This window comes from Oncorhynchus clarkii, chromosome 5 (assembly GCF_045791955.1).
Source record: "Oncorhynchus clarkii lewisi isolate Uvic-CL-2024 chromosome 5, UVic_Ocla_1.0, whole genome shotgun sequence".
NCBI classification, from domain to species: domain Eukaryota; kingdom Metazoa; phylum Chordata; class Actinopteri; order Salmoniformes; family Salmonidae; genus Oncorhynchus; species Oncorhynchus clarkii.
In genome coordinates this window covers 31,643,646-31,671,201 of record NC_092151.1, presented here as the reverse complement: position 1 = coordinate 31,671,201, position 27,556 = coordinate 31,643,646, and the positions used below count along the sequence as shown (strand labels likewise).

General features: G+C 43.2%; 2 protein-coding genes across 2 annotated transcripts in view; both read left to right on the top strand.

The window, feature by feature from the left end:
- The first annotated feature begins 1,134 nt into the window (after positions 1-1,134).
- On the top strand, positions 1,135-12,638 carry LOC139408646 (adenylate kinase isoenzyme 1-like). The gene is made up of 7 exons (XM_071152799.1): positions 1,135-1,249; positions 4,391-4,430; positions 5,059-5,094; positions 5,663-5,826; positions 6,076-6,192; positions 11,958-12,149; positions 12,422-12,638. The coding sequence occupies exons 2-7, from the start codon at positions 4,424-4,426 to the stop codon at positions 12,488-12,490; spliced, it is 585 nt and encodes a 194-aa protein (XP_071008900.1). The 5' UTR covers positions 1,135-1,249; positions 4,391-4,423; the 3' UTR covers positions 12,491-12,638.
- An 11,578-nt stretch (positions 12,639-24,216) lies between these two features.
- LOC139408665 (endoglin-like) overlaps positions 24,217-27,556 on the top strand; it is a 58,865-nt gene continuing 55,525 nt past the window's right edge. Inside the window, exons 1-2 of the mRNA XM_071152843.1 lie at positions 24,217-24,403; positions 26,320-26,549. Of these exons, the coding sequence (XP_071008944.1) occupies positions 26,486-26,549 (64 nt within the window). The 5' untranslated portion in view covers positions 24,217-24,403; positions 26,320-26,485. The remainder of the gene's footprint in view (positions 24,404-26,319; positions 26,550-27,556) is intronic.

Here is a 27,556-nt window from a genome sequence, read left to right as displayed (position 1 = left end):
CTGTTATGGGCTTGGTTAAAACCCTGAATGGGAGACTAAATGATCAGCTGTAGATCAAATCTCCAGTAGGAGGTGGTGCCCAGCTGTCACGTTCTGACCATAGTTCTGTTATTTTATTCTTTGTTTTAGTATGGTCAGGGCGTTAGTTGGGGTGGGCAGTCTATGTTTGTTTTTCTATGTTGGTTTTTGTGTTCGGTCTAGTATGGTTCTCAATCAGAGGCAGGTGTCGTTAGTTGTCTCTGATTGAGAATCATACTTAGGTAGCCTGGGTTTCACTTTTGGTTTGTGGGTGTTTGTCTTCCGTGTCAGTGTTTGTCGCCACCCGGGACTGTTTCGTTCATTTCACGTTTATTGTTTTGTATTTCGTAGTGTTCAGTTTATGTTTTAAAATAAACATTATGGACACTTACCACGCTTTGTTTTGGTCCTCCGATCCTTCTCGCTTCTCCTCCTCAGAAGAGGAGGACGAGGTTCGTTACACCAGCCTATTGTTAAAAACAAATATATATATATATTGTATATAATGTTGAATTAAGGACATTGTTTCAAAAGTACAAATTCAACACATTTTATACACGGTTTGTCTATGCTGAAAATTGGTTACAATGATGACATAATCCTGAGGTTGAAATTTTACCCCCAAAACAACAATTGATTACTTTTTTCAAATCCAATGTATTTTCCATGTAGATTCCACGTCAGAATACATTGACAAATGACATTGAAACAACTTTGATTCAACCAGTTTGTGCTCAGTGGGGTCCTTTGTACAGTAGCTGTGTGTTTCCCTACTGACCTCCCCAGCAGTTGGTTCAGTCCATATTAAAGGAACTACATCTCAATCTGCAGTAGGTTGATAATCCCCCTCTTAACTGACTTCCTCATTAGCTTGGTGTCTCCCTAGCACTCTCTCTCTTCCCCTCGATTACACAACCTCTCCTTAATGAAGCAGGGCGTAAAATTTAAATGCAAAGGGAGCAGCCGCGGATCGAACACACAACACAACAATAATTAATCCTTAGAGCAGCACACTGCCTGCAAACCCTCCCCCTCCCTCTCCTCCTGTCTCTCACCCTCCCTCACTCTCCCTCTTTTCCCAGAATGCACTGGTGTCTGAGCAGGCTGAGCTGCGCTATAAAAAGAAGGAGGAAGGAGAGGGAGGGCCACCGTGCATCAGGGACACTGCTCAGACACACACAGGATACAGGGACAGTGACACTGGTGGACAGATCTGCACCGTTACAGAGAGGTCAGTACAGTACAGACACACAATGGCAGCAGTGCAGAAGAAGAGAGAGTGCAGGAAGTATGGCTTGTGGGCTTGTTGTGCTGCAGGAACACAGAGAGAGGCTTGTGAGGGAATAGTGAGCAGGGCTGCTTGACTGGCTGGAGAGAGAGAGAGAGAGAGAGAGAGAGAGAGAGAGAGAAGCATTTGCATTGGCGCCTGACCTTAGCTGTAACTGCTTCTCTGATGCAATTCATTTAGAGGCTATGGAAAGCTGACAGCCAAAGGAAGCGTGTGTCATTCTATGTGTCATCCACCATGGCTGTGAATGGACTAGACCATCGCACAGTATTTATAAATCCCAGTGACTGACAAGAGCATGCCTAGGCTGCATGCACAGAAGGAGATAAAAAGAACAGACTTGGCTGGATTTTGACTCGCTCATCTTTTATTGAGCTGTCATGAAGTTCAACTGGAATTTCCTACATGTTCCTGTGCCTGTCCTGTTGCTTCTCCCCTCATGTTATTTTTGCATTCAGACATCGGCCTACCTGCTTTGCAATATGGCTCTATTTACAGCATTTTGCATTCTGATTCTATTGATTCTTCTCAGTTAATGGTGCAGCTCCAAAACAGTGAAGCCCTACAGCCTGGAACACACACACACACACACACACACACACACACACACACACACACACACACACACACACACACACACACACACACACACACACACACACACACACACACACACACACACACACACACACACACACACACACACACACACACACACACACACACACAACAAGCTACAGTAGACCTCTCTCTCTCTCTCTCTCTCTCTCTCGCCCTCTCAGACTACAGAATATCATAACTCAGACTGGGCTGATGATGTCAAAGAGTTTCACTGCTTTCCCTTAAAGGCATATCACCACTATTAAAGTAGCAGTACCACAGGAGGACCACATACAATACAGTACACCACCTGCTTTGCACAAAGGCGAGCAGGGAACACTGCAGATGTAATGACGGATTATGTGCTTATTGCGAAATACTCTATGCTACACTTTCATTGGCTTTCCCAGCTGCAAGTGCAATACAGCATTCCATGTGCTTTCTGGGAATAGTTGACATGGTATCTGGAAACAACTGCACGGGGGACTGACAGGGTATTTTTATAGCTGGGGAAAGAGAGGTGCACAAAAAATGTACAGTCAACGTAAAGGTCAATGTATGTGGTCAACATTGTGCAGCGTAACACAATATAACACACATGTTACACCTCATGTCAAATCAATCATACTTCATAACGGTAACCCCAGCTGCCTTGGACATGTCTGGTCCTCCCCTGACTGGAGGCTGTGAGTGTTTGGCATTCCAAGCAGGCTGGAGACCCTGATGAGAGCACCATAATAGGCCAGGAAGGGAGTCCCAAAAGGGCACAGCACAGACTCAGATGCCTGGGTGACATTTACAAAGACCACAGGGTCAACAGCCCCTACATAAAACCCTGGACCTGGACTACTGAGCCTTCAGAAAAAGGAAGATAGAGTAGGGTAGATCCTCTCAGCTCTGTCAGGTTGGATGGGTGTTGCTGCACAGCTATTTTCAGGTCTCTCCAGAGATGTTAGATCGGGTTCAAATCCAGGTTCTGGCTGGGCCACTCAAAGACATTCAGAAACTTGTCCCGAAGCCACTCCTGCTTTGTCTTGGCTGTGTGCTTCAGGTCAGGTCTGTTGGAAGGTGAATCTTCTTACCAGTCTGAGGTCCTGAGCGCTCTGGAGCAGGTTTTCATCAATGATCTCTGTACTTTGCTCCGTTCATCTTTTCCTTGATCCTGACTAGTCTCCTAGTCCCTGCTGCTGAAAAACATCCCCACAGCAGGATGCTGCCACCACCATGCTTCACCGTAGGGATTCTGCCAGGTTTTCTCCAGATGTGATGCTTGGCATTCAGGCCAAAGAGTTCAATCTTGGTTTCATCAGACCAGAGAATCTTATTTCTAATGGTCTGAGAGTATTTTAGGTGCCTTTGGCAAACTTCAAGCGGGCTGTCATGTGCCTTTTACTGAGGAGTGGCTTCCGTCTGAAGGCCTGATTAGTCGAGTGCTGCAGAGATGGTTGTTCTTCTGGAAGGTTCTCCCTTCTCCACAGAGGAGCTCTGGAGCTCTGTCATAGTGACCATCGGGTTCTTGGTCACCTCCCTGACCAAGGTCCTTCTCTCACGATTGCTCAGTTTGGCCGGGTGGCAAGCTCTAGGAAGAGTCTAGGTGGTTCCAAACTTCTTCCATTTAAGAATGATGGAGGCCACTGTGTTCTTGGGGACCTTCAATGCTGCAGACATTTTTTGGTACCCTTCCCCAGATCTGTGCCTCGACACAATCCTGTCTCGGAACTCTACAGACAATTCCATGGCTTGGTTTTTGCTCTGACATGTACTGTCAACTGTGGGACCTTATATAGATAGGTGTGTGCCATTCCAAATCTTGTCCAGTTGATTTAATTTACCACAGGTGGAATCCAATCAAGTTGTAGAAATATCTCAAGGATGATCAATGTAAACAGGATGAACCTGAGCTTAATTTCGAGTCTCATAGAAAAGGGTCTGAATACTTATGTAAATAAGGTATTTCTGTTTTTAATTTGTAATACATTTGCAAATATTTCCAAAAACCTGTTTTCGCTTTGTCATTATGGTGTGTTGTGTGTAGATTGATGAGTAAAAACATGTATTTAATACATTTTAGAATAAGGCTGTAATGTAACAAAATGTGGAAAAGTCAAGGGGTATGAACACTTTCCGAATGGACTGTACATTATAAGAAAGTAGCAATTTCAGGCGTAAGTGGTTATTCTCACTTACACATTTTCTCTTTTGCTTGAAAGAGTATAGGCTTTACTACAATATAATGAATATGAATGTTTTCAGATTAGATTATGTAATTTGCAGTAATTAACTTTTGACAGAGATTCGTAAGTATACTAAGATAAACTACTGACCAATATTACCGTCTTTAGTTCTCTTTGAAATGATATGGGTGACTATTTTAAATAAGAAAGTGAGATTGTTTTTCCAAAATATTTGCATAGTTGCAGTTGAAATGTGATACTAGCTCTGAATGTACAAGCTAACATCTGTATGCTCTGTCTTCTATTTCAGTTAAGAGGAACAAACCTTACATAACAGATCAAGATGGCAGGTAATTATGAGAAATCATTTTATGTTGGTCAGCCTTTTACATAAGACTGTTTTCATGGTGGAAGTGCATCCTTAGGCTATGGTGATCTTTGCTAGTTATTTTTGATATTGCAACAGCTGAAAGGAACATACTGTACATTCACAGTTAACACAACACTCACATGGGAAAAAAGTTTATATGAGTTCTATTGTTGTTGATTAATCGATGAGGCAACATGGATTTCTTAGCAACTTCTTATAGCTACTACTTATCAGTGACTGATACGTTTTTTCCATTGAGAGATATATTTGCACTGCTTGTGGGTCATCTTCTATGTGGTCACAAAGCATTGTGGTTGGTTGTAGTTGCCAAGGTAACTCCATTGTAGTCTAATTAGGCAGAGTAGAGCATGGCACGCTAGCTCCAGTGCAGTGCAGTGAGGTTCCGTGTCAAGATGGGTTGCTCAGCCAGCTGCTCTGGACGAATTGTCAATTCTGATGATGGTTTATTACACTGTCACGTTTAAAACATTTTTATTACTTGGTTTACTCTTAGCAAGCTGCATGGTTAATGAGTAACCTAAACGTCTAAAGTTGTTTCTAGAACTACCAAGACTCACATGTTGCTCTGTTGTCTCTGTTCCTTCTAGACAAAATCAAGGACGCCAAGATCATTTTTGTTGTGGGTGAGTGAAATAGATTTTTCCTCTAATTTTGTGAAACTCCACACAAAATCAGAATCAACACCATCAGGCAACACAATACAACATGTGTGCACGTTCTATGTTCTATGTGTACATGTTCTAAATGCTAAATGATATTCGTAGGCCATCACTGTAAATACGAATTTGTTCTTAACTGACTTGCCGAGTTAAATAAATGTAAAATAAAATAAAACATTAGATGTGTAGACAACACTTCTCTTGAAGGAATGCACTAAAGTATACAGTAAATACATACAACAGCCCTGTGTCATACACTTCCAACCATCACTAAGGTTATGGCTTGATGAAATTTACCAACCATCACTAAGGTTATGGCACGATGGAATTCACCAACCACCAGTAAGGTTATGGCTAGATGGGATTCCCCAACCACCAGTAAGGTTATGGCTAGATGGGATTCCCCAACTACCATTAAGGTTATGGCTAGATGGGATTCACCAACCACCACTAAGGTTATGGCTAGATGGGATTCACCAACCGACCAAACACCACTAACCCCTCGCCTGTCCTTTTTGTATGTGTCCCCAAGGCGGGCCTGGCTCTGGCAAGGGCACCCAGTGTGAGAAGGTGGTGGCCAAGTATGGCTACACCCACCTGTCCTCCGGGGACCTGCTGCGAGCTGAGGTGGCCTCCGGCTCTGAGAGGGGCAAGACCCTCCAGGCCATCATGCAGAAGGGAGAGCTCGTACCCCTGGTGAGTGGCTGCATTGGACAGCTTTTAGAATCATATCCACAAAGCACTTACTGCGTAACAGCACGTCAATTAATTTCTGCTGAACTTCTTGCAATAAGCACCAATAAATCAGGTAAATACCAATTGTTATAGGGGTGTTATTGTGTTCATAGTTATTTATCAACACAGAAGTAAAACTGTTCAAACATCTTTCTGTGAGGGTGAGTGTGTTTCATGTCAATAAATAGTACACGTGCTTTCCTCCTATAGGACACAGTCTTGGACATGATCAAGGATGCCATGATCGCTAAGGTTGATGTGTCCAAGGGCTTCCTTATTGATGGCTACCCCCGTGAGGTCAAACAAGGCGAGGAGTTCGAGAAGAAGGTAAGAGGAGACAGGAACATGGATTCACATTTAGAAAATCCTTACTGTTCCCATGGGCGGACTTTGTGATTTGGAGGTCCCAGGCAGAGGCCAGTCTGAGGCCACCCCTCCTCCCCGTCCCTTCTCAAAAAGGTGTTATGGGATTTATAGTAAAGACATGTAATTTATCTGTAAAAATGTATTACCTTTTAATGTGCCATGAACACAACCAGTCATGATGTTTTCATCTGATTGTCCAAAAAAAATCCCTTTTAAAAAACTGGTTACCTTAGTATGTTCATCCAAAATAATTCCAGCATGCGAACAGTGCACTGTGCACCTGCCAACTTTCCTTCAATTCGCAAGTGGCTCACCAGAGAAAGCATTCGATCGAGCGAAATAGTGCCCTTCTGCCTGCCTTACAATATGTAGCCCATGTATCTGATACTGTCTGGCCAAAAAGAGTATGACATGCCTTAATATTTTTGGCCAGACACCATCTGATACATGAGCTACACATGCACATACATGTCCTCTGCATCGACGACGATGGCAGTATTATCAGCAGCACCTGTCTTTTTTTTACCAAAGAAATGCGTATTGTATCTCCCTAAGCTAACACAGAATTGTTTTAGGATGGTCATACTAAGGATAATTTAGCTATTTGATTTTGAATTTTAAGAAAATATATTACAAAATGATTTGATGAAACATTGAATTTGACTTTACTGCTATTAGCCCACAAAAAAAAGTGTTTATTCACAGATTAATACATGGAAAAAACCTGCCAAAAATCAATCAAAATGAAGTATGTTTTGAAGTGCCTGTCCTACATCTCAGAGAAATAAGCTACAAACATACTAAGAATTTATCATGGAATTACTTGTATACCTTTGATGTGGAAATGCTGTGTAAAATTCACTCAAATAAAATGTTCAGCCCAGTACCCGGTTACTGTCACGACAGTCGATGAATCTCCTTGTTCGGGCGGTGCTCGGCGGTCGATGTCACCGATCTTCTAGCCATCATTGATCTATGTTTCATTTTCCATTATCGGGATGTCTCCTGGTCTGACAAACAACTCTGTAGCTAGGGCCACCTTCCACCGCTGATGTTGAAGGCAAACATTGGCGGATGTGGTGGATGAGACGTAGCCCATGCAAAACAGATATCTCTATCTTAAACAGACGGATTTAGATTTTTTCAATTATTTATTTATTATGCCTCAAGCACAGTAAATGATGTGAACCATGCCTCGAACAAAAGAGATCTCAGAAGACCTAAGATTAAGAATTGTTGACTCGCATAAAGCTGGAAAGGGTTACAAAAGTATCTCTAAAAGCCTTGATGTTCATCAGTCCACAGTAAGACAAATTGTCTATAAATGGAAAAAGTTCAGCACTGTTGCTACTCTTCCTAGGAGTGGCTGTCCTGCAAAGATCAATGCAAGAGCACAGCACAGAATGCTCAATGAGGTTAAGAAGAATCCTAGAGTGTCAGTTAAAGACTAACAGAAATCTCTGGAACATGCTAACATCTCTGTTGAAGAATCTACGATACATAAAACATTAAACTAGAATTGTGTTCATGGGAGGACATTGTGTTCAAGAAGCCACTGCTGTCCAAAAAAACCATTGCTGCACCTGGATGTTCCACAGCGCTACTGGAAAAATATTCTGTGGACAGATTCAACTACAGTTGAGTGGTTTATAAGGAACACACAACACTATGTGTGGAGAAAAAAGGCACAGCACACCAATATCAAAACCTCATTCCAACTGTAAAGTATGGTGGAGGGAGCAACATGGTTTGGGGCTGCTTGCTACCTCAGGGCCTGGACAGCTTTCTGTCGACGGAAAAATTAATTCCCAAGTTTATCAAGACATTTTGCAGGAGAATGTTAGGCTATCTGTCCGCCAATTGAAGCTGAACAGAAATTGGGGGTTGCAACAGGGCAACGACCCAAAACATAGAAGTAAATCAACAACAGAATGGCTTTAACAGAAGAAAATACATCTTCTGGAGTGGTCCAGTCAGACTCCTGACCTCAAGCTGATTTGAAATGCTGTGGCATGACCTCAAGAGGGCAGTTCACACCAGACATCCCAAGAATATTGCTGAACTGAAACAGTTTTGTAAAGAGGAATGGTCCGAAATTACTCCTGACCGCAGGTCTGATCTGCAAATACAGAAAACATTTGGTTGAGGTTAATGCTGCCAATGGTCAACCAGTTATTAAATCCAAGGGTTCACGTATTTTTCCCTCCCTGCACTGTGAATGTTTACATGGTGTGTTCAATAAAGACATGAACATTTATAATTGTTTGTGTTTTTAGTTTAAGCAGACTGTGCTTGTCTATTGTTGTGACCAAGATGGATATCAGATCAAATTTTATGACCAATTTATGCAGAAATCCTGGTATTTCCAAAGGGTTCACATACTTTTCTTTGCCACTGTATTTTTTAATTAATATATACAAGGCATTGTTTATACACCTATTTCTATTTGGAGGTGGCTGTCCCAAACCCTGATTCCTAAACTTCATGTTTGAAAATAAAGCAATTCATGATTTGTGTATATATTTTTTTTACACTTATTTAAATAGAACATCTTGAGTTGTTGTATTATTACATTCAAAGATACTGATCTAATTATTAGTTGTGTTTATTTTTTTTTAAATATCTTTCTCTGAAAAATGCTGTCCCCACTTTTGACCTTAACTGGAGTTCTACATAAAGGGTGTGACCATTGAGAGAGTTTAAAAAGTTAAACTGCTAGGTATAACATTGGATGGTCAATTATCATGGTCAAGTCATATTGACAAAGTTGTTGTGAAGATGGGGAGAGGTATATCTGTTATAAAAAGATGTTCTGTGTTTTTGACACAAACATCAATTGTACGAGTTGTTCAGGCTCTAATCTCATCTTGACTACTGTCCGGTAATATGGTCAAGTGCAGCAAAGAAAGACATAGCAAAGCTGCAGCTGTCTCAAAACAGAGCAACACGCCTTGACCTTAATTGCACATACAGAACTAACATCAACAACATGCATGCCAGTCTTTCCTAGTTGAGGATGGATGAAATATGAACCGCTTCTCTTCTAGTTTTTATGAGAAGTATTACTGTGATGAGAATTCCAGATTGTCTGCAGAATCAAATAACTTTCAGCTCAGACACCAATACATACCCCACAAGGCATCCCAACGGGGGTCTCTTCACAGTCCCCAAGTCCAAAACGAATTCACAGCAACGGACAGTTTTATATAGAGCCTTGATCTCATGGAACTCCCTTCCAGCTCCAATCACTCAGGCAAACAGCAAAATTACCTTTAAAAAACTGATTAAAAGACAACTCATGGAATGGTGGGGACTGTAAGGGGACACACACAAACACACCCACACACAGACACTCTAACACACACATTATTTTTTAGTTGTAATGTTTGTATAATTTTTGTTGTTGCGTTGGTTGTATATCATTGTATTTTAAATGTGTGTTTTGTTACTTGTCATGTTTTGTGTTTTTTTCATGGACCCCAGGAAGAGTAGCTGCTGCTTCTGCAAAAGTTAATGGGGATCCAAATAAACAAACTACCAAATCACACACTTTAAAAGACTGTAGAATGAATGTGCCTTAAGCCCCACCCCTACAAATATCACCTCTCCACTATGGCCACATTTTGAGTAGTCTGTCTGCAAATCTTAATGTATTTTGGAGAAGTGTCACTACCGAACATCCGAATACATCAAGAAATATGTAAACTTACGGTTTTGAGACTAAAATATATGTTTGCTGGGATGCCCACATGAAAGACAGCCAGCCATATGTTAGCAATGGTGATTTTTTAAAGAACAAAATTTGTCAAAATTGTCACAACTGAAACAACAGAGGTCTCATCTTTGTATCTGTGCCAGCATGGAGTCTGTGACAGCACCAGCAGCATCTCCAATCTAAAGTTGCATGCGCCATGCTCTACCAACTGAGCTACAGAGGACCACCATGTGGGTAGTGGACAAGTGCAAACTTCAGGAAAAAGTGTAGAGTATTGAAATGCATAGCCAGCAGGGGGGGCTCCAATCCTCCAAGATCCCAAACATTGACATCTATTTGGCCAAAACATAGACGTCTATAATGTGCTTTACTTTACTTTACTGTACTAAACTATACTCTGTGCTCTATTATACTGTGCTGTACTGTAACCTACTCTGCTGTACTGTACTCTACTGTGCTCTGCTAAACTGTACTGTACCCTACTTAAGTTTACTTTACTTGAGTTTCTAACAATTGAAGAAAGGGCTCTTGGACTCTTGATCTAGTGGTCTTGGTCTTGAGACCACTCAAGACCACATAAAGACCTACCTATGACTAACACTTGACAGTAAAAGTAAAAACGAAAAAGTCAAAATAAGTCAAAATAAGTCAAAATTAACAAAAAGTAAGTTTGAATGACACTGAGGGGCAGTGTTGTTACAGTTAATGCTGGTTTGCCTGAGGCTGATGAGGTGCAGGTGTTTGTACACATGCAATATACACACACTCTCATTCAAATGCACCCTGGGGCGGCAGGGTAGCCTAGTGGTTAGAGTGTTGGACTATTAACCGGAAGGTTGCAAGTTCAAATACCCGAGCTGACAAGGTACAAATCTGTCATTCTGCCCCTGAACAGGCTGTCGTTGAAAATAAGAATTTGTTCTTAACTGACTGGTTAAATAAAGGTAAAATAAAAAATGCGCATGCACTCAAACATTTTTGATTGGCCTTGCTGTTATGGTTTTTTGTTGTCCTTGATGTCTTTTGTTTTTTGCATTGTTTTCTGTTTTCCTTTGTCTTTTTTCTCTTTTGTTCACTTTGTTGGTTGTTGGTGCATTGGGGGGGGGGTCTCGGGGGTGGGGAATGGATGGTTCCGCTCTTGGGGAACTGTGGGGGGGGGGGGGGGATCTTGGAGGGCTGGTGGGAGATCTGTTGACGTGCCCTTGAGCAGGTCGTTGACCCTGGTTGCTTCTGTGTGTCACACTGGATGGGAGGCTGTTAGATGACAAATGTGAAGTAGTTGTTGAGCGGCTTCATTACAAGTATATCGTTTGTTTTAATTGTTCAATATTCAACAATAAAGTAATAATAAACACTTGACACTGAAATGCCTGGTATTTGACCAAAATAAAGATAAAGTGATCATTTAAACATCTAACAACATAAAAATATTTTATGCATAAGTAATTCAATCAACATTGAACATTTTACAGGGAACAATAGAGCTGATATTTCTCTAAATAAAATGTAAAGGTTTTGAAAATCAGGCAAAAAAATCATGTTTTTACTATTTTGTTAATTTAGTATGCGAATCGAAGATGAATCTGTAATAGAATGTTCATCAAAATGATCCCTGCTGTGCATGGTTCTCCCTTTATAGCAACTTTTCCCACTATGTTTCAGCAGTGACACATTTAGTGGGGTGGTAAGGAATTCAGGTACATATTTCAGATATGCAATACAAACAAAGTGTGTGAGTAGTATATATGTCTACCTGACATGTGTGCTAAAAGTTTGGAGAAATAGGATTTAAATTGACATTTTTACACTACTTCTGTAGAACGATCCATACATGAACTTACGAACTTATGAACTTCCTGTCCATTCATAAATCACCAATAGCTCAATATTCCTCTATTTCCCATAGATCTTCTCTCAATAAATATTTAGATTTTTCCCATCACCTCCCACTTAAGAGGACTTTATCATTTCAAATACCTTTGTGTTCACCATTTTGTTTGTCTTCTCACAGATCGGAGCCCCCTGCCTGCTGCTGTACATTGACGCCAAGGGTGAGACTATGGTCAAGAGACTGATGAAGCGCGGTGAGACCAGCGGCCGAGCTGACGACAATGAGGAGACCATTAAGAAGCGCCTGGACCTGTACTACAAAGCCACCGAGCCAGTCATCGCCTTCTACTCCAGCCGCGGCATCGTCAGGAAGGTGAGGCTGGAACTAATAGCTATAGGCTACTGTCATGAGATAAAAGACAGAGGAAGTTTGTCATGTATAGCACAGTGGAATAATTTTATTTGTATTTTTAAACGGCACGTAAAAAAAATTATACAATGTGACAGTACACCCAAGTGTCTCATCTCACATCTCTCTGAAAAGTCTAACACTCTCTCGCTCAGAAAATACTCTTCACTTTGCAATGACGATGCCACCCCCTTTGTAATCTAATTTCATGCCTTTCTTTCTCTTGTTCTCCTCAGATCGACTCTGAACTGCCTGTGGATGAAGTCTTCGGACACGTTGCCAAAGCTATCGACGGCCTGAAGTAAAAAGCAAACATGACTGGATCTACATTTATTTTTGGTTATTTTTTTCTAAATGTCCATCTTATGCCGAAAAAAAGCAACAATCTGCTGAGTCACCTTGGTTATAATGAAAGGCCATTAAAGAACAGCGATGCCTTAATTCAACACTGTACTTCTCCTCCAGCAATAATCTATTGTTACAGTTCACCAACCACAACCGACACCCATATACGGCCATATTTAGAAGAATGTCACAACTTCCTGAGAGTCTACTGTTCACTTCCTGTTTGCCTGCCATGTCTTGTCCACACTTACAGTACTGTAGGTCTATGTGTGTGTGTGTGTGTCTGTGTGGTTTTCTAAAAACCCTACCTGTTCCTCTGTCTCATTAAAACATCACCTTCAAACCCTAACCAAACAACTGCATATTTATTTAATATCTGACAGAAGAGACCTTCTCAATTGGATAAATAATAGGTTGATACAATCTCACAGAATAGCACACACACACACATATACACACATATTCACACACACATCCTTACCATTAGTGCTGATCTCAGTTCCATGTAATTAAAAGAGGGGGCTGTCAACACTTCGCCTGACCTTACATGTACAATGCCTTCCTGGGTTGGGCTCGGCAGCACTCTCTACGCTCATGTGTCGCCATATGGGCACTGGAGTATATGGGAAAGCATGGAGATTAGACTCCTTTATGCTTGGTGCTAAATGTCATGCATTGACAGACATGGCAGCAGGCCATATCGATCATTCAGACATTCAGGATATAGTATAGTTCTCCCACAGCAGGAAAAGTACAATAGTAACCAAGAGTTGTAAAAGCAAATAGAGTATGTTCATATCTTATTCCACTCTCTAACACCTCATGATATGTCTCATTACATCACATAACAGATCTGCTGTGTCTTGAAGGAATCCTATTTGAGTCAGAAAAGGATATTCATATGATAGGTAAGATATACAAAACCTTGCAGAGGGCCTATCCAACAGACAATCTCTTAGAAAAGAAAAATTAACTATTGGAATCAAGACTAAAAAATAACTGATATCAGCACAAGATGGAGGAATGTTGGAACATAACTAACACATTTACAGCTAACATTGTACTTTTAATCCAGTATAAACAAATGTACAGAATATATTATACAAAACAAAATTCACAAATTCTACAGCACAACGGCAGAGGCATGTCTTAAGTGTAAAACTAACAACGACTCAATAATCCATGCCTTCTGGGAATGCTATAAAGTCCAGAAGCTATGGGCGGAGTTATAAAGTTGGCTGAAGTATTGTACTCTAAAAAGAAAAGGCTCCTTTAGGGGTTCTTCAAATTGAATGTAACGGTCTTCTTGATGAGAAGGAGAGTCGGACCAAAATGCAGCGTGTGGTTTACGATCCATGTTTATTAATAATACGAAACACGAATCTCCAATACAATACTACAAAACAAAACGTAACGGACGTAACGAAAACCTAAACAGCCTATCTGGTGAAAAACACATAGACAGGAACAATCACCCACAAACACACAGTGAAACCCAGGCTACCTAAATATGGTTCCCAATCAGAGACAATGACGAACACCTGCCTCTGACTGAGAACCATATCAGGCTGAACATAGAAATAGACAAACAAGACATGAAACATAGAATACCCACTCAGATCACACCCTGACCAATCAAAACATAGAAAATACAAAGTAAACTATGGTCAGGGCGTGACAGTACCCCCCCCCCCAAGGTGCGGACTCCGGCCGCAAAACCTGAACCTATAGGGGAGGGTCTGGGTGGGCATCTGTCCGCGGTGGCGGCTCTGGCGCTGGACGTGGACCCCACTCCATGACAGTTTTAATCCCCCTCCTAAACGTCCCTAAATAGGTTACCCACCACAATGATAACATGGGACAGAGGGACAGCTCGGGACAGAGGTAACTCGGGACAGATAGGTAGCTCAGCACTGAGAGGAAGCTCAGCACTGAGAAGAAGCTCAGCACTGAGAAGAAGCTCAGCACTGAGAAGAAGCTCAGCACTGAGAGGAAGCCCAGCACTGAGAGGAAGCCCAGGCAGGTAGTAGAAACTACCAGAACCTGGCTGGCTGGCGGTTTCAGCAGATCCTGGTCGACTAGCAGATCTGGGAGAATCTGGTCGACTGGCGGATCTGGGAGAATCTGGTCGACTGGCGGATCTGGGAGAATCTGGTCGACTGGCGGATCTGGGAGAATCTGGTCGACTGGCGGATCTGGGAGAATCTGGTCGACTGGCGGATCTGGGAGAATCTGGTCGACTGGCGGATCTGGGAGAATCTGGTCGACTGGCGGATCTGGGAGAATCTGGTCGACTGGCGGATCTGGGAGAATCTGGTCGACTGGCGGATCTGGGAGAATCTGGTCGACTGGCGGATCTGGGAGAATCTGGTCGACTGGCGGATCTGGGAGAATCTGGTCGACTGGCGGATCTGGGAGAATCTGGTCGACTGGCGGATCTGGGAGAATCTGGTCGACTGGCGGATCTGGGAGAATCTGGTCGACTGGCGGATCTGGGAGAATCTGGTCGACTGGCGGATCTGGGAGAATCTGGTCGACTGGCAGATCTGGAAGAGTCTGGTCGACTGGCAGATCTGGCTGCTCCATGCTGACTGGCTGCTCCATGCTGACTGGCAGCTCTGGCTGCTCCATGCTGACTGGCTGCTCCATGCTGACTGGCTGCTCTGGCTGCTCCATGCTGACTGGCTGCTCCATGCTGACTGGCGGCCCTGGCTGCTCCATGCTGACTGGCGGCCCTGGCTGCTCCATGCTGACTGGCGGCCCTGGCTGCTCCATGCTGACTGGCGGCCCTGGCTGCTCCATGCTGACTGGCGGCCCTGGCTGCTCCATGCTAACTGGCAGCTCTGGCGGCTCCTTGCAGACTGGCAGCTCTGGCGGCTCCTTGCAGACTGGCAGCTTTGGCGGCATCCTGCAGACAGGCAGCTCTGGCGGCTCCTTGCAGACTGGCAGCTCCATGCAGACTGGCAGCTCCATGCAGACTGGCAGCTCCATGCAGACTGGCAGCTCCTTGCAGACTGGCAGCTCCTTGCAGACTGGCAGCTCCTTGCTAACTGGCAGCTCTATGCTAACTGGCAGCTCTATGCTAACTGGCAGCTCTATGCTAACTGGCAGTTCTGAACAGGCGGGAGACTCCGGCAGCGCTGTAGAGGCGGAAAGCTCTGACAGCGCTAAACAGGCGGGAGACTCCGACAGCGCTGGAGAGGAGGAAGGCTCTGGCAGCGCTGGACAGGCGAGGCGCACTGTAGGCCTGATGCGTGGTGCTGGCACTGGTGGTACTGGGCCGAGGACACGCACAGGAAGCCTGGTGCGGGGAGCTGCTACCGGAGGGCTGGGGTGTGGAGGTGGTACTGGAAAAACCGGACCGTGCAGGCGCACTGGAGCTCTTGAGCACCGAGCCTGCCCAACCTTACCTGGTTGAATGCTCACGGTCGCCCTGCCAGTGCGGCGAGGTGGAATAGCCCGCACTGGGCTATGCAGGCGAACCGGAGACACCGAGCGCAAGGCTGGTGCCATGTAAGCCGGCCCAAGGAGACGCACTGGGGACCAGCTGCGTAGAGCCGGCTTCATGGCATTAGGCTCGACGCTCAATCTAGCCCGGCAGACACGCGGAGCTGGAATATACCGCACCGGGCTATGCACCCGCACTGGAGACACCGTGCGCACCACTGCATAACACGGTGCCTGTCCGGTCTCTCTAGCCCCCCGGTAAGCACAGGGAGTCTGCTCAGGTCTCCTACCTGGCATAGCCATACTCCCTGTTAGCCCCCCCCCAAGAAATTTTTGGGGCTGCCTCTCAGGCTTCCATCCGCGTCGCCGTGCTGCCTTCTCATACCAGCGCCTCTCTGCTTTCACCGCCTCCATTCTACGGTAACCCTCCTCGCACTGCTCCAGCGAATCCCAGGCGGGCTCCGGCACTCTCCCTGGGTCGGCCGCCCACCTGTCGATCTCCTCCCAAGTAGTATACTCCATACTGTACTCCTCCTTGGGCTGTTCCTGTTGTTTCTTCTCCCGCTGCACCTTAGTGCGGCTACACTCCCCTGGTTTAGCCCAGGGTCCTCTCCCGTCGAGGATTTCCTCCCATGTCCAGAAATCCTTATTGCGCTTCTCCTCGCGCTGCTCCTGCCTGTTGACACGCTGCTTGGTCCGTTGGTGGTGGGTGATTCTGTAACGGTCTTCTTGATGAGAAGGAGAGTCGGACCAAAATGCAGCGTGTGGTTTACGATCCATGTTTATTAATAATACGAAACACGAATCTCCAATACAATACTACAAAACAAAACGTAACGGACGTAACGAAAACCTAAACAGCCTATCTGGTGAAAAACACATAGACAGGAACAATCACCCACAAACACACAGTGAAACCCAGGCTACCTAAATATGGTTCCCAATCAGAGACAATGACGAACACCTGCCTCTGACTGAGAACCATATCAGGCTGAACATAGAAATAGACAAACAAGACATGAAACATAGAATACCCACTCAGATCACACCCTGACCAATCAAAACATAGAAAATACAAAGTAAACTATGGTCAGGGCGTGACATTGAAACTGGGGGAACCTCTAAGTTCTTAAAAAAAAACTTTAATGGTTCCTTGAATAACCTTTTGGGGTTTCCCCCTATTATTTGTATTATTAAATCAGCATAACAATAATACAATAGTTTAGTAGTCAATGTTTATTATGATTTTAGTGGCAAAGCAGAATTCAAATATATACAGTAACTTGCGAAAGTATTCGGCCCCCTTGAACTTTGCGACCTATTGCCACATTTCAGGCTTCAAACATAAAGATATAAAACTGTATTTTTTTGTGAAGAATCAACAACAAGTGGGACACAATCATAAAGTGGAACGACATTTATTGGATATTTCTAACTGTTTTAACAAATCAAAAACTGAAAAATTGGGCGTGCAAAATTATTCAGCCCCTTTACTTTCAGTGCAGCAAACTCTCTCCAGAAGTTCAGTGAGGATCTCTGAATGATCCAATGTTGACCTAAATGAATAATGATGATAAATACAATCCACCTGTGTGTAATCAAGTCTCCGTATAAATGCACCTGCACTGTGATAGACTCAGAGGTCCGTTAAAAGCGCAGAGAGCATCATGAAGAACAAGGAACACACCAGGCAGGTCCGAGATACTGTTGTGAAGAAGTTTAAAGACGGATTTGGATACAAAAAGATTTCCCAAGCTTTAAACATCCCAAGGAGCACTGTGCAAGCGATAATATTGAAATGGAAGGAGTATCAGACCACTGCAAATCTACCAAGACCTGGCCGTCCCTCTAAACTTTCAGCTCATACAAGGAGAAGACTGATCAGAGATGCAGCCAAGAGGCCCATGATCACTCTGGATGAACTGCAGAGATCTACAGCTGAGGTGGGAGACTCTGTCCATAGGACAACAATCAGTCGTATATTGCACAAATCTGGCCTTTATGGAAGAGTGGCAAGAAGAAAGCCATTTCTTAAAGATATCCATAAAAAGTGTAGTTTAAAGTTTGCCACAAGCCACCTGGGAGACACACCAAACATGTGGAAGAAGGTGCTCTGGTCAGATGAAACCAAAATTGAACTTTTTGGCAACAATGCAAAACGTTATGTTTGGCGTAAAAGCAACACAGCTGAACACACCATCCCCACTGTCAAACATGGTGGTGGCAGCATCATGGTTTGGGCCTGCTTTTCTTCAGCAGGGACAGGGAAGATGGTTAAAATTGATGGGAAGATGGATGGAGCCAAATACAGGACCATTCTGGAAGAAAACCTGATGGAGTCTGCAAAAGACCTGAGACTGGGACGGAGATTTGTCTTCAAACAAGACAATGATCCAAAACATAAAGCAAAATCTACAATGGAATGGTTCAAAAATAAACATATCCAGGTGTTAGAATGGCCAAGTCAAAGTCCAGACCTGAATCCAATCGAGAATCTGTGGAAAGAACTGAAAACTGCTGTTCACAAATGCTCTCCATCCAACCTCACTGAGCTCGAGCTGTTTTGCAAGGAGGAATGGGAAAAAATTTCAGTCTCTCGATGTGCAAAACTGATAGACATACCCCAAGCGACTTACAGCTGTAATCGCAGCAAAAGGTGGCGCTACAAAGTATTAACTTAAGGGGGCTGAATAATTTTGCACGCCCAATTTTTCCGTTTTTGATTTGTTAAAAAAGTTTGAAATATCCAATAAATGTCGTTCCACTTCATGATTGTGTCCCACTTGTTGTTGATTCTTCACAAAAAAATACAGTTTTATATCTTTATGTTTGAAGCCTGAAATGTGGCAAAAGGTCGCAAAGTTCAAGGGGGCCGAATACTTTCGCAAGGCACTGTGTATACAAATACTAATCAGTGGGACTCAAGTAAAAGTGAAAATCAGCCAGTAAAATACTACTTGAGTAAAAGTCTAAAAGTGTTTGGTTCTAAATATACTTAAGTATCAAAAGTAAATGTAATTGCTAAAATATACTTAAGTATCAAAAGTAAACATATAAATAATTTAGAATTCCTTATATTAAGCAAAGCAGATGGCACCATTTTCCTGTTTTTACATTTTTCGGATAGCCAGGGTCACACTCCAACACTCAGACATTATTTACAAAAGATGAATTTGTGTTTAGTGAGTCTGCCAGAACAGAGGCAGTAGGGATGATGGCATGTTCTATTGATAAGTGGTGAATTTGGCTATTTTCCTGTCCTGCTATGCATTCAAAATGTAATGAGTACTTTTGGTTGTCAGGGAAAATGTATGGAGTAAGAAATACAATATTTTCTTTTGGAATGTACAAAAGGAAAAGTAAAAGTAGTCAAAAATATAAATATTCAAGTAAAGTACAGATACCCCAAAAAGCTACTGTAGTAGTTTAAAGTATTTTTACTTCAGTACTTTACACCACTGATTGTACATACCTTGTTTGCCTCCCTGTCAGTATACCTGCAGACACAGAGGCACACAAATAAGTGGGTAGTTCAGTCATCTGTGCCAAATGCAGATAACGCCTTCAACATATTATTTGTACATTTTTGTTGAATGACATCCACTGAATTGTGTACATTTTCTGTTTTAGAAAGAATTTTAAAAGGGAGAAAGTTCGAAACACAGCCATTTGCACAAATATGAAAAAATACATGGTATCATCATACAACAATATCAATTGAGATCATACAAGGGAGAAATATTACCTTAAATAAAGGAGATCTTAAAATGTTTAAGAATGTCAAGACCGTACCTAGCTTGAAGGTAGGACAAATAAGGGAAACAACTTGTGTGTACCATCATGTATTAGGATACCAAAATTGGCCAGTTCAATCAGCCTTTCACATTGTAGCCTACATCACATAAAACATTTAAGAGTAAAAATGTCAGATTGAGCCGTTATTGACATGGGGACTTTACAATGCATTCCATCCACCAGCCATCATACAACTCCGTGGAGGCTAGTGGAGGGAGAAATGGGGAGTATCGACAAACGCTTGATAGGCCAACATGTACACCTACAACCTTAGGCCAACACGATATAACAAATGCACGGTATGACCTCCAGATCCCGTCTTGTCCATCTCCCACGTCATGCACCAAAGCTATTTGCTAACACACGGCCTTGCCCTAGTATCCAAAAGGAAACCTGTGAGCTGGCGCATGGACACTTTCACAAATTCCCCCCTCCGACTGACGTGCTGCTGACTGGCGACATGGAAACCAGTGGCACCGTGCTGAAAACCTGCGTCAAACCGCTGAACTGGCGATAGAAGAGGATGACACAGAGCGCCGGATTGTTTCCTGTTATTCTCCCCCCCCCCCCACAAGTTTATAGAGGAGACGCACCTTGAACGCCGATGTGTACGTGCAGTCTGTTTGTATCGTCTGGGACGCTGCTATGCTAGGCATGTGGGTGTTTGTCTACCTAGCCGTCTTTGATGAATGGCCAATGTACTGTAGTCCGCCTCCTGTGTCTACTTACATGTAGAGGGGAGTCTACAACGAGCTGAGAGTTTGTGCTTGTTTTATTGAACAGGATCTGAGTTATGTGATTCTTACAAGTGGCCTGTGTTTGTTCTTCCATGGAGTTCTGGAGGAAAGAATGTTATCTAGGGTATCTCCCCTCTAAGTCTGGTGTCAACAAGCTGAAATTGTATACATTTTCCTAATGCAGGACATGAGTCTGGAGTCATGAGTCAAGTGTTTTTGTAGACTTCCTACCATACACCAAATCCTATAGTCAAGTTCTTACACAGGACTGGTACTATAGCACATGTATAGGTTACAGAACATATTGAGCAATAATTATATATTCCAAACAAACTGCCTCTATTTTTGTAGATTTTCATAAAAAATATCCACAATCTATTTGAAAAGGTTTCTTCCAACACTTTCACAAACATATTAACCTGCTTGTAGGCCAACAGTAGGCAATGTAATACCACATACATTTCAAACCGTATTCCTGTTCTGTTCTTAGCAACAACAACATTGAAATATCTGCCCTTGGTCCATATACGGCACAGGGCTATAAACATTGAGGCACCGCCAATGACTTAGCCTATTCTTGACCAGAATACGGCGAAAAATATATATATCCAAAGCTCAAACACATGACAATGATAGTCTTGTACTGTGATATGTTATTTTAAATGAAAAGCCTGTCGTGTGTCTCCATGAAGGCGGCAGCCATTGTTACAGTATGAAATTATGAATGTGTAATTTATCCTTCACTGCAGTCACCTGTTATGCCCTCTCTGTTTCTCTGTTCCCAAATATACAATTTATTAATTTGTCTATCAAATAAGAGATTTGACAAGGGGACAATTGCCGGATATCATCATCACAACATCATAATATTCTATATTTGTCACGTTCGTCATAATGACAAGACCAAGGCGCAGCGTGAGATGAATACATACTTATTTTATTAAAATGAAGAACACTAAACAAACTAACAAAACAACAAAACGAACGTGAAGCTATAAGACACGAGTGCTGACATACAACTACACATAGACAATAACCCACAAAACCAAAATGGAAAATGGCATCCTAAATAGGATCCCCAATCAGTCAACGATAAACAGCTGTCTCTGACTGGAAACCAATTCAGGCCACCATAGACCTACATATACCTAGACATACCAAAACCCCATAGAAATACAAAAAACCCTAGACAAGTCAAAAACACACATACCACCCTCGTCACACCCTGACCTAACCAAAATAAACTCGCCATAGGCCCCGGGCTGGGGACCCTCACTGCGTGGATCATCGCCGAATGTTCTGGTCTGGGGACCGTCGCTGGAGGCCCCGTGCTGGGGAACGTCGCTGGAGGCCTCGGGCTGGGGAACGTCGCTGGAGGCCTCGGGCTGGGGAACGTCACTGGATGCCCCGGGCTGGGGAACGTCGTTGGAGGCACCGGGCTGGGAAACGTCGTTGGACGCCCCGGGCTGGGGAACGTCGTTGGAGGCACCGGACTGTGGCCCGTCGCCGGACGCTCTGGACTGGGTACTGTCGCCGGACGCTCTGGACTGGGTACTGTTGCCGGATGCTCTAGACTGGGTACTGTCGCCAGACGCTCTGGACTGGGTACTGTCGCCGGACGCTCTGGACTGCCGAGGCGCACTGTAGGCATGGTGCGTGGTGCTGGCACTGGTGGTACCGGGCTGGGGACACGCACCTAAGGGCGAGTGTGAGGAGCAGGAACAGGGCGTACTGGACCCTGGAGGCGCACTGTAGTCCTTGTGCATGGTGCTGGCACTGGTGGTACCGGGCTGGTGACACGCACCTCAGGGCGAGTGCGGGGAGGAGGAACAGGGCATACTGGGCTCTGGTGGCGCACAGGAAGCCTGGTGCTGGCACTGGTAGTACCGGGCTGGGGACACGCACCTCAGGGCGAGTGCGGGGAGGAGGAACAGGGCGTACTGGACTGCCGAGGCGCACTGTAGGCCTGATGCGTGGTGCCGGCACTGGTGGTACCAGGCTGGTGACACGCACCTCAGGGCGAGTGCGGGGTGGAGGAACAGGGCGTACTGGGCTCTGGAGGCGCACAGGAAGCCTGGTGCGTAGTGCTGGCACTGGTGGTACCGGGCTGGGGACACGCACCTCAGGGCGAGTGGGGAGATAAGGAACAGGGCGTACTGGACCCTGGAGGCACACTGGAGGAAGAGTTCGAGGAGTAGGAACAGAACACACCGGGTTGTGAAGGTACACTGGAGACCTGGTGTGTATAGCCGGCATCAATTGTTCCGGAACTTTAACACATGTTTCAGGATGAGTACGAGGAACTGACACAGGTGGCATCGGACTGCTAACACGCTCCTCAGGGTGAATGCCGTGCATACTACGCCAAACCAACAGCTTGCTCTCTTCATTCTCCTCCAATTTCATCAACAACTCCTCGAATGTCTCATAATCTCCGCTCCGTTCACTCACCTCCAATCTGTTCAATAACTCCTCGACAATCTCAGACTCACCCCTCAACTTCGCCGACTGCTCCATGTGCCCCCCCCAAAAAATTATTGGTGTATCTGTGGCCTACCTCCCCGACGTCGTTGCTGTTCTCTCTTACTTCGCCGTTCCTCCTGCGCAGTTTCCACCTGCCTCCATGGTAGGCGATCCTCTCTTGCCAAAATCTTCTCCCACGCCCAGGATCCTTTACCGTCCACTATTTTGTCCCAGGTCCATTTTCCCTCAAAGCGCCGTTCCTCCCCTTTCACGCTGCTTGGTCCTGGTTTGGTGGGTTATTCTGTCACGTTCGTCATAATGACAAGACCAAGGCACAGAGTGAGATGAATACATACTTATTTTATTAAAACGAAGAACACTGAAGAACACTAAACAAACTAATAAAACAACAAAACGAACATGACGCTATAAGACACGAGTGCTGATATGCAACTACACATAGACAATAACCCACAAAACCAAAATGGAACATTGCAACCTAAATAGGATCCCAATCAGAGACAACGATAAACAGCTGTCTGATTCGGAACCAATTCAGGCCACCATAGACCTACATATACCTAGACATACCAAAACCCCATAGAAATACAAAAAACCCTATACAAGACGAAAAACACACATACCACCCTCGTCACACCCTGATCTAACCAAAATAATAAAGAAAACAAAGATAACTAAGGTCAGGGCGTGACAGTATTAGTAATATGTTTATACATTAGAATGTCTTATTTTAACTCTGGAATTACATTACTGGTTACAAGATCTAAATGTGTTATAAACAAAACAGGATCTCGAGGATTGAGAATGAGTGCACAAGTTACAACACCACAATAGAGGAATAAATAATGATTGTTGTAGCAATATTTTCCTCAAGAGGGCGGTGTGATACACAGTTGGCTGTGAAAACTGAAGTGAGATTCTTCCAAAACCCAGGGATCATCATCATCATCATTCCATCTGAGATTATAAAGACACAAGCCCTTTATTTATGATAAATAGCTATGTAACATTGTGGGTTTCTACAATGATATTACGATGGAATAATGCTGAATGGATTATGGAAAGAACAAACTCATTCATACTTGTCTTTTTTAGACTTTCTTTTCATTCATTGGGTTGATACCTGTCGACCATACATGATTGCTGTCGATTCACCTGAGTTGCAAAATCTCAAAGAAATCCCTGGGTTGTCTTTTACAATGTACTGTGCTGTCTTTCACAATGTACTGTGCTGACCAGAAGTCCGGGCATTGACGTGAGTGAAGCGAGGCTCTGATCAGTGGGAGTGGTCCTAAAGTAAATCTGTGCTCGCCCGCCTGGCCACACTAGACATTTTCTGAAAGTTTACATGACTGACCGCTTCTCACGCGCTCGTGGATTAGCCTACACCCGGCCATTCTCCATTCATATGTGAGTTGTATCAATGATTTGTTGTCAGCTTTAGTTGTTGTCACTGATACAATGTATTCCCTTGTTGTGTTGTTTATTTAAAGCCAATGGTAGGTGACAATTACGTAAAATAACGTGTTAACAAGTGTTACAAAGTTGTCAACTGTGAGCTATTGTCAGGAAAAACGTATATTAGCCTGTAGCTGTATATGCAACCAAATATTAACGATGAGTTTCACTTTTTCATCCTATTTATATCAGTCAAATGAAAAAGTAACGTTTTTTTAAAATTTTGTTTCACTTCAATAGCCTGTCTTCAGCTTGCCTGAAATATTGAACTACTTTCTAATGTCCATTTTCTATAGTTCTAGTGATTTGTTTATTTAAAAAAATGTATGGACCACTATGGTTCTGATGTTCAACACAATGTCAGCGTTATTAGGCATCAATAATTCGGGTCTGTCTGGCTAAGGAAGTATCCAAAGTTACATTTGTTTTGCTTTGGTTGCATATAAACAGTTTAAAGTATTTTCCCCTCGCAGTATCTGAATAGCAAGAGAGCAGTCTCTCCCGTTTATCAGATCTCAGCATTGTAATATTATTTAAAGAAAGCGACGCCGTACCATTTCCTGACAGACTGGGCCAGCAGTTACTGACAACTGGATTACCCATAGAGCTCTGCGCCTTAATGTGAATAAAACTGGGCTGTGCAAGAACAGATAGTCCCATTGGAAGTATAAACTTAATACGTTTGTAACCCAACATTACAATGTTTTTACATGATTAATAATCAAGTTCCATGCTTGATATTGTACAAGCTTATTCTAGCATGCATTGTTAACACAATACATTCCCTGTGTTTTACTTCAAATGGCAACACATAATAGTGGAGAAACAATACTTTTTGTTGTGTGAAACTGTAAAAGTAAAAGTTATTTCAACTCATTTTGTGCTGCATCCTTATAAATAGAGCAGTCTCTCCCCTCTGTATTCACATGCTGATTTAATATATAGTTATTCCATACCCTTAAAATGATAAACCACCCACTGCTTGTTGCACGTGCTGTAGTTGGTCATATTTGTCAAGAATTAAGTGATTATCATATTTTGAATCTTGATTAGGTATCATAGCAACAGTTGTAATCAAGCACTTTACTAGAAAATGGGGGGTAGCTGAGTAGAGAGCAGCACAGTAGAGAGCAATACATTTATTAGAAATGGCCTTGTTAATCATCACTTTTAAAGATGTTAATCAGCGTGCTGCATCTCATCCTTCCCGTTTAGGAACAGGCCCTCAGGAGAGAAAATTAAATCCTATAATAAGCTCACATAGCATAGCACTGTCCTAGATAAAATACAGAAAAATAGATAAAAGATAAAGTGATGCAGTTTATCTTGGCAACACCATCTCACCATTTCATTTTCAATGGCAAAGGTTCCTTGAGGGGATTTGTAAAGCTTGCCAGCATTGACTGTAGAGAATGAGTATCACATTGATTAATGTGTATTTTTTAATTATGGCAAAGAAAAAGTATGTGCATTGAAATTATATTAATTCTACTGTGATGTGGTAATATACATGTTCAACATCAGTTATATTCTACTGTTATGTGATGATATAAATGTTCATCAGTTATATCAGAGGTATGCACTATATCTTATTGGTTGTACCGTGTCAGTATTATTTGAATCACCTCATCTATGGTAGAATCTCAATTGCATACTCCTCGCATCCTCTCTCCTCTCGCCTCTTTCTCAAAACCCATTGGAGGAGAAGGTCAGAGGGGAGGGACCTCGCTTTTTCATCCAATGGGTTTTGAGAAGGAGGCGGGAGGAGAGTGGAGAAAGGACGCGAGGAGTATGCAATTGAGATTCTCCCTATGACTTTGCTTGGCAGTCGGCTATCTCCAACTGACACCCTGCCTCTTTTCTCTTAGCTAACCTTTGACCTATCAAGGCTGGATTTGTGTGGTCACCTTTCTGGAGCAGAACCACTGTCACCACAGTCACAGCCGTGCTGCCATTGGACACTGCTTTCACTGCCCAAGCACCTAGACACCGGCCAGTGCTTCTTTGAGACTCCCGCAGATAGCTGACTTTGAGATGGAGAGCAGCAACATGTCGCGTTTACCTCTACTTCTACTCTGCCTTGCCATCGCCACTTCAGGTAAGACCAATGTTTGGTTGAACCTGCAACTTCCATCTCTTTTAAATTGTTGTGTTAGTGAAAATGTGCTTGGTTGACAGCTAGTGTGCTAGACTTGACTTGGAGACTGATATTGAATTGAAGCCTAGAGGTTCTTTCCTTCAGAGTAAGCAATGTAAAAAGAAAAAATGCCATTCATCTTCAATTTGACCTGTCAAGACTTTGTTATTCTAAACTCTTTTTGAAAAACCAACCGAGAGTTTTATTCTCTCTCTGTAAACCATTAGGATTTCCAGTTGATTGGATGAGTCTGTATAATAGGATATTGTTTAGGTACAGAGATTTTGTTTAATTTTGGGCCTAACTGACAACAATTCCTGAAGCCTAATTTATTTTAAACTTGTAAAGGATAAGGACTAAATGATACATGTGTGCATCCATTTATTATTGTACTGGTATATGCTATAGGCAGGGCAGACTTTTTTTTGCGTTGCATGTATATTTTTAGGTATGATAAATGGCTGTAGTTGCTAGTTGGCAGCTAGCTGGAGTGTCATGTAGGCAATGGAAAAGTATCTACATGCTCTGACAGGTCTTGTATTATGCTTAGCCTGCTAACAGTTGTGGTGGATCCTTTGGGTGATGCTTATTGTCAGTTGGTTAAGTAGTCAGATGAAGCAGATGTGGTGCAGGCCATTCCAGAAGACCCTCAGGTTCATACACTTATATCCTCCCTGTGCTCAAGTGGTACTTTGTACTTAGTATGCACATTTGATGTATTTGGCTCACGATGAAAAAAGAAAGCAGCCAAAAACATAACCAACACATTAAAAAAATTACTTTATTCATGCCAAAACATTTATTGGAGCCCCTCAAGACTTCAACATGGGAATACTATGTAGTAATGCTGCTGAACACAGCATTTTGTTGACTCCAATCACTTGTGAGAGGCTGAGGTTGCGACTGTACTGTCTGTTGACAGTGTAGCCCTCTGTAGTGCATCCTGGTTGGGGATCTGTGTCCTGTCT

Excerpts from the sequence above, each read along its gene's own strand:
- LOC139408646 (XM_071152799.1), top strand. Across the intron at positions 5,827-6,075 it reads AGGGAGAGCTCGTACCCCTG|GACACAGTCTTGGACATGAT; the intron begins GTGAGTGGCTGC and ends TTCCTCCTATAG. Across the intron at positions 6,193-11,957 it reads GCGAGGAGTTCGAGAAGAAG|ATCGGAGCCCCCTGCCTGCT; the intron begins GTAAGAGGAGAC and ends GTCTTCTCACAG.